The 13320-nt window shown below is 40.8% G+C and overlaps 1 protein-coding gene across 1 annotated transcript in view; it reads right to left on the bottom strand.

The window, feature by feature from the left end:
• The window catches only part of VASP (vasodilator stimulated phosphoprotein), a 35569-nt gene extending 24205 nt beyond the window's left edge, over positions 1-11364 (bottom strand). Inside the window, exon 1 of the mRNA XM_056540732.1 lies at positions 10757-11364. Within this exon, the coding sequence (XP_056396707.1) occupies positions 10757-10761 (5 nt within the window). The 5' untranslated portion in view covers positions 10762-11364. The remainder of the gene's footprint in view (positions 1-10756) is intronic.
• Positions 11365-13320: the final 1956 nt, after the last annotated feature.

Here is a 13320-nt window from a genome sequence, read left to right as displayed (position 1 = left end):
GTATGCATGTGTATATGTAGGTGTGTATGTATGCGTATATGTAGGTGTGTATGTATGAATATACGTAGGTGTGTATGTATGTGTGTGTATGTATGTGTATATGTAGGTGTGTATGTATGCGTATATGTAGGTGTGTATGTATGCGTGTGTATGTATGTGTATATATAGGTGTGTATGTATGCGTGTGTGTGTATGTATATATGTAGGTGTATGTTTATGTATGCATATATGTGTGTGTATTTATGTGTATATGTAGGTGCGTATGTATGTAGGTGTATATGTAGGTGTGCATGTATGTGTGCATGTAGGTATGTATGGTACACCAGATGGAAGAAGTGCCGTGAAGGCATGAAACAGTCTGTCCCGGTTGCGTCCCCCGCCTCCACCTCTGTACCAGCCCGATATGCCTGACATCTATCAATAAAAGGTCGTTTGGATGGTGAGTGCAGCCCCTGTCTTCTCTCTATTATTGTCTATGTATGCTACTGGACTTTGCACCACCGCACCCAACACCCTCGTCTGGGAATCCCTACGCTACCCACGCAGTTCACCTGTCTACCCTCTGCCTTAGTCTTGTAGTGCCGGACTATCTTTCCTCATTCCACATCATGTATGTATGTATGTATGTATGTAGGTGTGCATGTAGATGTATATGTATGTGTATAAATATGTAGGTGTGTATGTAGGTGTGTATGTAGGTGTGTATGTAGGTGTATATGTAGGTGTGTATGTATGTGTAGGTGTGTATGTATGTGTATAAATATGTAGGTGTGTATGTAACTATGTATGTGTAGGTGTGTATGTGTGTGTGTAGGTATGCATGTATGTGTATATGTAGGTGTGTATGTTTGTGTATATGTAGATGTGAATGAATGCCTGTGTATGTATGTGTGTAATGTAGGTATGTATGTATGTATGTGTATATGTGTTTATGTATGTGTATATGTATGCGTATGTATGTGTATATGTATGCGTGTGTATGTATGCATGTATATGTATGTGTGTATGTATGTATGTATGTGTGTGTATGTGTATGTGTGTATGTATGTGTAGGTGTGTATGTGTATATGTATGCATGTATATGTATGTGTGTGTATGTGTGTATGTATGTATGTGTGTGTATGTGTATGTGTGTATGTATGTGTATCTGTAGGTGTGTATGTATGTGTACGAATGTGTATATATGTGTAGGTATTTATGTGTATATATGTAGGTGTATGTGTGTGTATATATGTATGTGTATAGGTGTATATGTATGTGTATATACGTATGTAGGTGTGTGTATATGTAGGTTTATATACATATGTAGGTGTGTGTATATGTAGGTGTGTGTATATGTAGGTTTATATACATATGTAGGTGTGTGTATATGTAGGTGTGTGTATATGTAGGTGTGTGTATGAATGTATGTGTATATGTAGGTGCATATGTAGGTAAATATGTAGGTATGTATGTAGGTGTATATGTATGTAGGTGTATATGTAGGATGTCATCATTCAGATACCTTGACAGTACCTACAGATCAGGGGCCGCTCAATTCAGCTGACAATTCAAGCATATCACAAGTGCTGTGCTGACATCATACACAAAGTGCTGACATCATACACAAAGTGCTGACATCATACACAAAGTGCTGACATCATACACAAAGTGCTGACATTATACACAAAGTGCTGACATCATACACAAAGTGCTGACATCATACACAAAGTGCTGACATTATACACAAAGTGCTGACATCATACACAAAGTGCTGACATCATACACAAAGTGCTGACATCACACCCCTCTAGTCTACTGTATTACGTATAAAACTCTGCCTCAATGATACCTTATAACGTGACTTGTGGTAACCGGAGCCTATAAATAATATCATAACGTGACGGGGACGGTTCCTCATCCAGCCGTGCACACCTCATGCTGGGAGAGTAATAGCGGACATTGCGGTACAGAATACTGAAGTGTTCTCAAGTCACATCTAATCTACAATGTGTCAGACACATAACACAGAAATAAAATATGTGGTTTTCCCTTGGCTATCCCCCATCTCCTCCCCCCGGCTGCTCGCGGTGGTTTTGTCTATATAAGGCTATAAGAAGCTGACGGGACCTACCACAATAACTGAGAAGGGGGAAGGACACAGGAAGTAAGAGTTAGCCAAGTGCTCAGTCACCGACAGCAAACACCCAACGTCACTTCATCCAGGTGTTATAATGTGACCATACAAGTGTTATACAGAGGGTGTGATGTCACCGGCCTTCAGGTGTTGTCATGTGACAATACAGGTGTTATGTGACAAGTAATACAGAGAGAAGTGTGATGTCATCGTCATCCATGTATTATAGAGAGGAGTGTGATGTCACCGTCATCCATGTATTAGAGAGAGGAGTGTGATGTCATCGTCATCCATGTATTATAGAGAGGAGTGTGATGTCACCGTCATCCAGGTATTATAGAGAGGAGTGTGATGTCATCGTCATCCAGGTATTATAGAGAGGAGTGTGATGTCATCGTCATCCATGTATTATAGAGGAGTGTAATGTCACCGTCATCCATGTATTATAGAGAGGAGTGTGATGTCACCGTCATCCATGTATTATAGAGGAGTGTGATGTCACCGTCATCCATGTATTATAGAGAGGAGTGTGATGTCATCGTCATCCATGTATTATAGAGGAGTGTAATGTCACCGTCATCCATGTATTATAGAGAGGAGTGTGATGTCACCGTCATCCATGTATTATAGAGAGGGGTGTGATGTCACTGTCATCCATGTATTATAGAGAGGAGTGTGATGTCACCGTCATCCATGTATTATAGAGAGGAGTGTGATGTCACCGTCATCCATGTATTATAGAGAGGAGTGTGATGTCACCGTCATCCAGGTATTATAGAGAGGAGTGTGATGTCATCGTCATCCATGTATTATAGAGAGGAGTGTGATGTCATCGTCATCCATGTATTATAGAGGAGTGTGATGTCACCGTCATCCATGTATTATAGAGAGGAGTGTGATGTCACCGTCATCCATGTATTATAGAGAGGAGTGTGATGTCACCGTCATCCATGTATTATAGAGAGGAGTGTGATGTCACCGTCATCCATGTATTATAGAGAGGAGTGTGATGTCACCGTCATCCATGTATTATAGAGAGGAGTGTGATGTCACCGTCATCCATGTATTATAGAGAGGGGTGTGATGTCACTGTCATCCATGTATTACAGAGAGGAGTGTGATGTCACCGTCATCCATGTATTACAGAGAGGAGTGTGATGTCATCGTCATCCATGTATTACAGAGAGGAGTGTGATGTCATCGTCATCCATGTATTATAGAGGAGTGTGATGTCACCGTCATCCATGTATTACAGAGAGGAGTGTGATGTCATCGTCATCCATGTATTATAGAGGGGTGTGATGTCACTGTCATCCATGTATTACAGAGAGGAGTGTGATGTCACCGTCATCCATGTATTATAGAGAGGAGAGTGATGTCACTGTCATCAGTGTATTATAGAGAGGAGTGTGATGTCACTGTCATCCATGTATTATAGAGAGGAGAGTGATGTCACTGTCATCAGTGTATTATAGAGAGGAGTGTGATGTCACTGTCATCCATGTATTATAGAGAGGGGTGTGATGTCACTGTCATCCAGCTGTTAGAGGTAATTAGGTGATGTAGCTGTGATCGTGGTGTAATAGAGGAGAGTATGATGTCACTCCCATAGATGAGTGATGTCACTACCATAGATGAGTGATGTCACTCCCATAGATGAGTGATGTCACTACCATAGATGAGTGATGTCACTACCATAGATGAGTGATGTCACTACCATAGATGAGTGATGTCACTCCCATAGATGAGTGATGTCACTCCCATAGATGAGTGATGTCACTCCCATAGATGAGTGATGTCACTCCCATAGATGAGTGATGTCACTCCCATAGATGAGTGATGTCACTCCCATAGATGAGTGATGTCACTCCCATAGATGAGTGATGTCACTCCCATAGATGAGTGATGTCACTCCCATAGATGAGTGATGTCACTCCCATAGATGAGTGATGTCACTCCCATAGATGAGTGATGTCACTCCCATAGATGAGTGATGTCACTATCACATCTGTGTTATAGAAGTCACTGACAGCTGAGTGTTATTGAGGATGTAATGTCATTGTCATCCATGTATGCAAATTAGCTTTTGTGCCAATAGGAAGGAAACTGTCTCTAGCACCACCTATTGGAGGGATCTTAGAATTAGATTTATCAAACTGTGTGAGAGAAAAAGTGGAGAGATTTTTCCATAGCAACCAATCACAGCTCAGCTTTCACTTTACCAGAACTCATTAGCTGAGCTGTGATTGGTTGCTGTGGGAAAGTGACTCTACTTTTTCTCTCACACAGCTTGATAAATCTGGGCCATAGAGAGGCAGGTGATGTCACTAATGTATTATAGAGTGATGTCACTGCCACCAATGTATTATAGAGTGATGTCACTGCCACCAATGTATTATAGAGTGATGTCACTGCCACCAATGTATTATAGAGTGATGTCACTGCCACCAATGTATTATAGAGTGATGTCACTGCCACTAATGTATTATAGAGTGATGTCACTGCCACTAATGTATTATAGAGTGATGTCACTGCCACTAATGTATTATAGAGTGATGTCACTGCCACTAATGTATTATAGAGTGATGTCACTGCCACTAATGTATTATAGAGTGATGTCACTAATGTATTATAGAGTGATGTCACTAATGTATTATAGAGTGATGTCACTAATGTATTATAGAGTGATGTCACTGCCACTAATGTATTATAGAGTGATGTCACTGCCACTAATGTATTATAGAGTGATGTCACTGCCACTAATGTATTATAGAGTGATGTCACTGCCACTAATGTATTATAGAGTGATGTCACTGCCACTAATGTATTATAGAGTGATGTCACTGCCACTAATGTATTATAGAGTGATGTCACTGCCACTAATGTATTATAGAGTGATGTCACTGCCACTAATGTATTATAGAGTGATGTCACTGCCACTAATGTATTATAGAGTGATGTCACTGCCACTAATGTATTATAGAGTGATGTCACTGCCACTAATGTATTATAGAGTGATGTCACTGCCACTAATGTATTATAGAGTGATGTCACTGCCACTAATGTATTATAGAGTGATGTCACTGCCACTAATGTATTATAGAGTGATGTCACTGCCACTAATGTATTATAGAGTGATGTCACTGCCCAGCTATTATAAAGAAGAAAGTGATTTTGTAGTACAGGTTATTACAGCTCTTATCTGCATAGAATGTCCATGGATGTCCCCAAAATATATATATACCCACTATATGTGTGTAAGAGACAGCAGCACTGACACATCACAGGTTCTCAGCCCAGAACACTGTTCAGACACAGATTTTCTTCAGTCGAGCTCACAATCAATGCACTCCAGTATTACAAATATAAGTTGCAATATAAACAGAACAGTTTTATTTGCATAAGTTATAAATATAAAATAAACCCAGGTACTATATATATATATATATATATATATATATATATATATATATATACACACACACACACACGATATACATTAATACCCCTAGGTACAGTATACACATCATTCCCCAGGTACGTACAGTATATAATACATCCAGGTATTATATATATATATTACCCCTTGGTACAGTGTATATAATATCCCAAGCACAGTATATGCATATATATACATAAACACACACATACACTGCTCAAAAACAATAAAGGGAACACTGAGATAACACATCCTAGATCTGAAAGAATGAACTAATCGTATGAAATCCTTTCCTCTTTACATAGTTGAATGCGCTGACAACAAAATCACACAAAAATTATCAATGGAAATCAAATGTATCAACCCCTGGAGGTCTGGATATGGAGTCACACTCAAAATCACAGTGGAAAACCCCACTACAGGTTGATCCAACTTTATGTAATGTCCTTAATACAAGTCCCAATGAGGCTCAGTAGTGTGTGTGGCCTCCACGTGCCCGTATGACCTCCCTACAATGCCTGGGCATGATCCTGATGAGGTGGAGGATGGTCTCCTGAGGGATGTCCCCCCAGACCTGGACTAAAGCATCCGCCAACTCCTGGACAGTCTGTGGTGGATGGAGCGAGACGTCCCAGATGTGCTCAATCGGATTCAGGGGAACGGGCGGCCAGTCCATAGCATCAATGCCTTCCTCTTGTAGGAACTGCTGACACACTCCAGCCACATGAGGTCTAGCATTGTCTTGTATTAGGAGGAACCCAGGGCCAACCGTACCAGCATATGGTCTCACAAGGGGTCTGAGGATCTCATCTAGGTACCTAATGGCAGTCAGGCTACCTCTGGCAAGCACATGGAGGGCTGTGCGACCCCCCAAAGAAATCCCACCCCACAGCATAACTGACCCACCGCCAAACCGGTCATTCTGGAGGATGTTGCAGGCAGCAGAACGTTCTCCACAGCGTCTCCAGACTCTGTCACATCTCTCACATGTGCTCAGTGTGAACCTGCTTTCATCTGTGAAGAGCACAGGGCGCCAGTGGTGAATTTGCCAATCTTGGTGTTCTCTGGCAAATGCCAAACGTCCTGCACGGTGTTGGGCTGTAAGCACAACCCCCACCTGTGGACATCGGGCCCTCATACCCCCCTCAGGGAGTCTGTTTCTGACCGTTTGAGTGGACACATGCACATTTGTGGCCTGCTGGAGGTCATTTTGCAGGGCTCTGGAAGTGCTCCTCCTGCTCCTCCTTGCACAAAGGCAGAGGTAGCGGTCCTGCTGCTGGGTTGTTGCCCTCCTACGGCCTCCTCCACATCTCCTGATGTACTGGCCTGTCTCCTGGTAGCGCCTCCATGCTCTGGACACTACGCTGACAGACACAGCAAACCTTCTTGCCACAGCTCGCATTGATGTGCCATCCTGGATGAGCTGCACTACCTGAGCCACTTGTGTGGATTCTAGACTCAGTCTCATGCTACCACCAGAGTGAAAGCACCGCCAGCATTCAAAAGTGACCAAAACATCAGCCAGGAAGCATAGGAACTGAGAAGTGGTCTGTGATCACACCTGCAGAACCACTCCTTTATTGGGGTGTCTTGCTAATTGCCTATAATTTCCACCTCTTGTCTGTTCCATGTGAAATTGATTGTCAATCAGTGTTCTTCCTGAGTGGACAGTGGGATCTCACACAAGTGTCAGTGACTTGGAGTTACATTGTGTTGTTTACGTGTTCACTTTATTTTTTTAAGAGCAGTGTATATATATATATATATATATATATATATATATATACACATACACACACACACACACACACACTGCTCAAAAAAATAAAGTGAACACTTACACAACACAATGTAACTCCAAGTCACTGACACTTGTGTGAGATCCCACTGTCCACTCAGGAAGAACACTGATTGACAATCAATTTCACATGGAACAGACAACACGTGGAAATTATAGGCAATTAGCAAGACACCCCCAATAAAGGATGGTTCTGCAGGTGGTGACCACAGACCACTTCTCAGTTCCTATGCTTCCTGGCTGATGTTTTGGTCACTTTTGAATGCTGGCAGTGCTTTCACTCTAGTGGTAGCATGAGACGGAGTCTACAACCCACACAAGTGGCTCAGGTAGTGCAGCTCATCCAGGATGGCACGTTGCACCACAGACTGTCCAGGAGTTGGCGGATGCTTTAGTCCAGGTCTGGGAGGACATCCCTCAGGAGACCATCCTCCACCTCATCAGGATCATGCCCAGGCATTGTAGGGAGGTCATACGGGCACGTGGAGGCCACACACACTACTGAGCCTCATTGGGACTTGTATTAAGGACATTACATAAAGTTGGATCAGCCTGTAGTGCGGTTTTCCACTGTGATTTTGAGTGTGACTCCATATCCAGACCTCCATGGGTTCATACATTTGATTTCCATTGATAATTTTTGTGGGATTTTGTTGTCAGCGAATACAACTATGTAAAGAGGAAAGTATTTCATACGATTAGTTCATTCAGATCTAGGATGTGTTATCTTAGTATCTTATGTACAAAATATATATATATATTACCCCCAGGTATAGTATATACACATAATAACCCCAGGTACAGTTTATATACATATATAATACTCCCAGGTACAGTATATACACATAATACACCCAGGTACAGTATATACATATATAATACCCCCTGTACTGTATATACATATATAATACCCCCTGTACTGTATATACATATATAATACCCCCTGGTACAGTATATACATATATAATACCCCCTGGTACAGTATATACATATATAATACCCCCAGGTACAGTTTGTACACAATACACCCAGGTACAGTATATACATATATAATACCCCCTGTACTGTATATACATATATAATACCCCCAGGTACAGTATATACACATATAATACCCCCAGGTACAGTTTGTACACATAATACACCCAGGTACAGTATATACATATATAATACCCCCAGGTACAGTTTGTACACATAATACACCCAGGTACAGTATATACATATATAATACCCCCTGTACTGTATATACATATATAATACCCCCAGGTACAGTATATACACATAATACACCCAGGTACAGTATATACATATATAATACCCCCTGTACTGTATATACATATATAATACCCCCAGGTACAGTATATACATACATAATACCCCCAGGTACAGTATATATACAGCATATACATATATAATACCCCCAGTGTATGTATATATATATATATATATATATATATATATATATATAATACCCCCAGGTACAGTATATACACATATAATACCCCCATGTACAGTATATACACATATAATACCCCCAGGTACAGTATATACACATATAATACCCCCAGGTACAGTATATACACATATAATACCCCCAGGTACAGTATATACACATATAATACCCCCAGGTACAGTATATACACATATAATACCCCCAGGTACAGTATATACACATATAATACCCCCAGGTACAGTATATACACATATAATACCCCCAGGTACAGTATATACACATATAATACCCCCTGGTACAGTATATACACATATAATACCCCCTTGTACAGTATATACACATATAATACCCCCATGTACAGTATATACACATATAATACCCCCATGTACAGTATATACACATATAATACCCCCATGTACAGTATATACACATATAATACCCCCATGTACAGTATATACACATATAATACCCCCATGTGCAGTATATACACATATAATACCCCCATGTGCAGTATATACACATATAATACCCCCATGTGCAGTATATACACATATAATACCCCCATGTGCAGTATATACACATATAATACCCCCATGTGCAGTATATACACATATAATACCCCCATGTGCAGTATATACACATATAATACCCCCTTGTACAGTATATACACATATAATACCCCCATGTACAGTATATACACATATAATACCCCCATGTACAGTATATACACATATAATACCCCCTTGTACAGTATATACACATATAATACCCCCTTGTACAGTATATACACATATAATACCCCCTTGTACAGTTTATACCTATATAATACCCCCAGGTACAGTATATACACATATAATACCCCCATGTGCAGTATATACACATATAATACCCCCATGTGCAGTATATACACATATAATACCCCCAGGTACAGTATATACACATATAATACCCCCATGTACAGTATATACATATATAATACCCCCATGTACAGTATATACACATATAATACCCCCATGTACAGTATATACACATATAATACCCCCAGGTACAGTATATACACATATAATACCCCCTTGTACAGTATATACACATATAATACCCCCATGTACAGTATATACACATATAATACCCCCATGTACAGTATATACACATATAATACCCCCATGTACAGTATATACACATATAATACCCCCATGTACAGTATATACACATATAATACCCCCATGTACAGTATATACACATATAATACCCCCATGTACAGTATATACACATATAATACCCCCATGTACAGTATATACACATATAATACCCCCTTGTACAGTATATACACATATAATACCCCCTTGTACAGTATATACACATATAATACCCCCAGGTACAGTATATACACATATAATACCCCCATGTACAGTATATACACATATAATACCCCCAGGTACAGTATATACACATATAATACCCCCAGGTACAGTATATACACATATAATACCCCCAGGTACAGTATATACACATATAATACCCCCAGGTACAGTATATACACATATAATACCCCCAGGTACAGTATATACACATATAATACCCCCTTGTACAGTATATACACATATAATACCCCCAGGTACAGTATATACCTATATAATACCCCCATGTACAGTATATACACATATAATACCCCCTTGTACAGTATATACACATATAATACCCCCTTGTACAGTATATACACATATAATACCCCCAGGTACAGTATATACCTATATAATACCCCCATGTACAGTATATACACATATAATACCCCCATGTACAGTATATACACATATAATACCCCCATGTACAGTATATACATATATAATACCCCCAGGTACAGTATATATACATATAATACCCCCTTGTACAGTATATACACATGTATCTGATATGACGGGGCAGACAGGACAGGACACGATCAGGTCTCACCTCATGCTGATGGCGCCTCCTCCTGGTAGGAATGTGCCCTCACCTGTGCCGCCCCCACCCTGCTGTCCTCTGCCCCTCAGCTATCTGGGCATAGCAGGAAGTGGCCCCTGCACCAGCCGCGTCCCCCCGGGGCCCCTGCCCGACTCTATGGGCTCAGCCTGTCTCTCTATGTGCAGTCTCCGACTCTTCCTATGTCTCCTGTCTCTCTCTCCCTATGGCTGTCTCTCTTGGTGCAGTCTCTGTATCTTGTTCTCTCTCTGTCTCCAGCCTATGTCTCTTTATGGCCTCTGCCCGTCTCTCTGTGTGCAGTCTCTGTCTCTCTCTATATATATGTCTATGTGCAGTCTCTGTCTCCCTGTCTCTTTCTATGTGCAGTCTCTGTCTCCCTGTCTCTTTCTATGTGCAGTCTCTGTCTCTCTATATATCTCTCTATGTGCAGTCTCTGTCTCCCTGTCTCTCTCTATATGCAGTCTGTCTCTTTCCCTCTGTCTCTCCCCGGCCTCACCCCGTGTCTGTCTCAATCTCTGTCCTTCTTTATCTCCAGTCTCTCTCTTCAGGCTGCTGCTTCTTTCTTTCCTCTCTGATACAAGCTATCACTTCCTCTCTTCTAGGTTCTGCCTTGTCTTAAAGCGGCAACAAGCCACAGCCCCACCACTTAAAGGGGGCAACGCCGCCTGCACCTTCCCCCAGAGCCTGCAACTGCTGCCCCCAGGGGTTATGTTTAGTGTGGAGGGAGGGGAACACCTGGATCACAGAGCTCACATTCCATGTATCTAGTCTGGACGTGATATAATGTATTCTCCATATAGGCCGCCCCCTGTATGACATCACTGATATAATGGTATATATAATGGCATGTGAACACAGCCCGCCCCCTGTATGACATCACTGATATAATATAATAGTAATATAATGACATGTGATCACAGCCCGCCCCCTGTATGACATCACTGATATAATGGTATATATAATGGCATGTGATCACAGCCTGCCCCCTGTATGACATCACTGATATAATGGTATATATAATGACATGTGATCACAGCCCCGCCACCTGTATGACATCACTGATATAATGGTATATATAATGACATGTGAACACAGCCCAGCCCTCTGTATGACATCACTGATATAATATAATAGTAATATAATGACATGTGATCACAGCCCTGCCCCCTGTATGACATCACTGATATAATATAATAGTAATATAATGACATGTGATCACAGCCCCGCCTCCTGTATGACATCACTGATATAATATAATAGTAATATAATGACATGTGATCACAGCCCCGCCTCCTGTATGACATCACTGATATAATATAATAGTAATATAATGACATGTGATCACAGCCCAGCCCCCTGTATGACATCACTGATATAATATAAAAGTAATATAATGACATGTGATCACAGCCCCGCCCCCTGTATGACATCACTGATATAATGGTATATATAATGGCATGTGATCACAGCCCCGCCCCCTGTATGACATCACTGATATAATATAATAGTAATATAATGACATGTGATCACAGCCCCACCCCCTGTATGACATCACTGATATAATGGTATGTATAATGACATGTGAACACAGCCCAGCCCTCTGTATGACATCACTGATATAATATAATAGTAATATAATGACATGTGATCACAGCCCTGCCCCCTGTATGACATCACTGATATAATATAAAAGTAATATAATGACATGTGATCACAGCCCCGCCCCCTGTATGACATCACTGATATAATGGTATATATAATGGCATGTGATCACAGCCTTTCCCCCTGTATGACATCACTGATATAATATAATAGTAATATAATGACATGTGATCACAGCCCCACCCCCTGTATGACATCACTGATATAATATAATAGTAATATCATGACATGTGATCACAGCCCAGCCCCCTGTATGACATCACTGATATAATATAAAAGTAATATAATGACATGTGATCACAGCCCCACCCCCTGTATGACATCACTGATATAATGGTATATATAATGACATGTGAACACAGCCCAGCCCTCTGTATGACATCACTGATATAATATAATAGTAATATAATGACATGTGATCACAGCCCCGCCCCTGTATGACATCACTGATATAATATAATAGTAATATAATGACATGTGATCACAGCCCTGCCCCCTGTATGACATCACTGATATAATGATATATATAATGGCATGTGAACACAGCCCGACCCTCTGTATGACATCACTGATATAATGGTATATATAATGGCATGTGATCACAGCCTGCCCCCTGTATGACATCACTGATATAATGGTATATATAATGACATGTGAACACAGCCCAGCCCTCTGTATGACATCACTGATATAATATAATAGTAATATAATAACATGTGATCACCGCCCAGCCCCCTGTATGACATCACTGATATAATATAAAAGTAATATAATGACATGTGATCACAGCCCCGCCCCCTGTATGACATCACTGATATAATGGTATATATAATGGCATGTGATCACAGCCCCGCCCCCTGTATGACATCACTGATATAATATAATAGTAATAT

Source organism: Hyla sarda, chromosome 9 (genome assembly GCF_029499605.1).
Source record: "Hyla sarda isolate aHylSar1 chromosome 9, aHylSar1.hap1, whole genome shotgun sequence".
Lineage (NCBI taxonomy): Eukaryota > Metazoa > Chordata > Amphibia > Anura > Hylidae > Hyla > Hyla sarda.
This window is presented reverse-complemented; position numbering and strand designations above follow the sequence as displayed.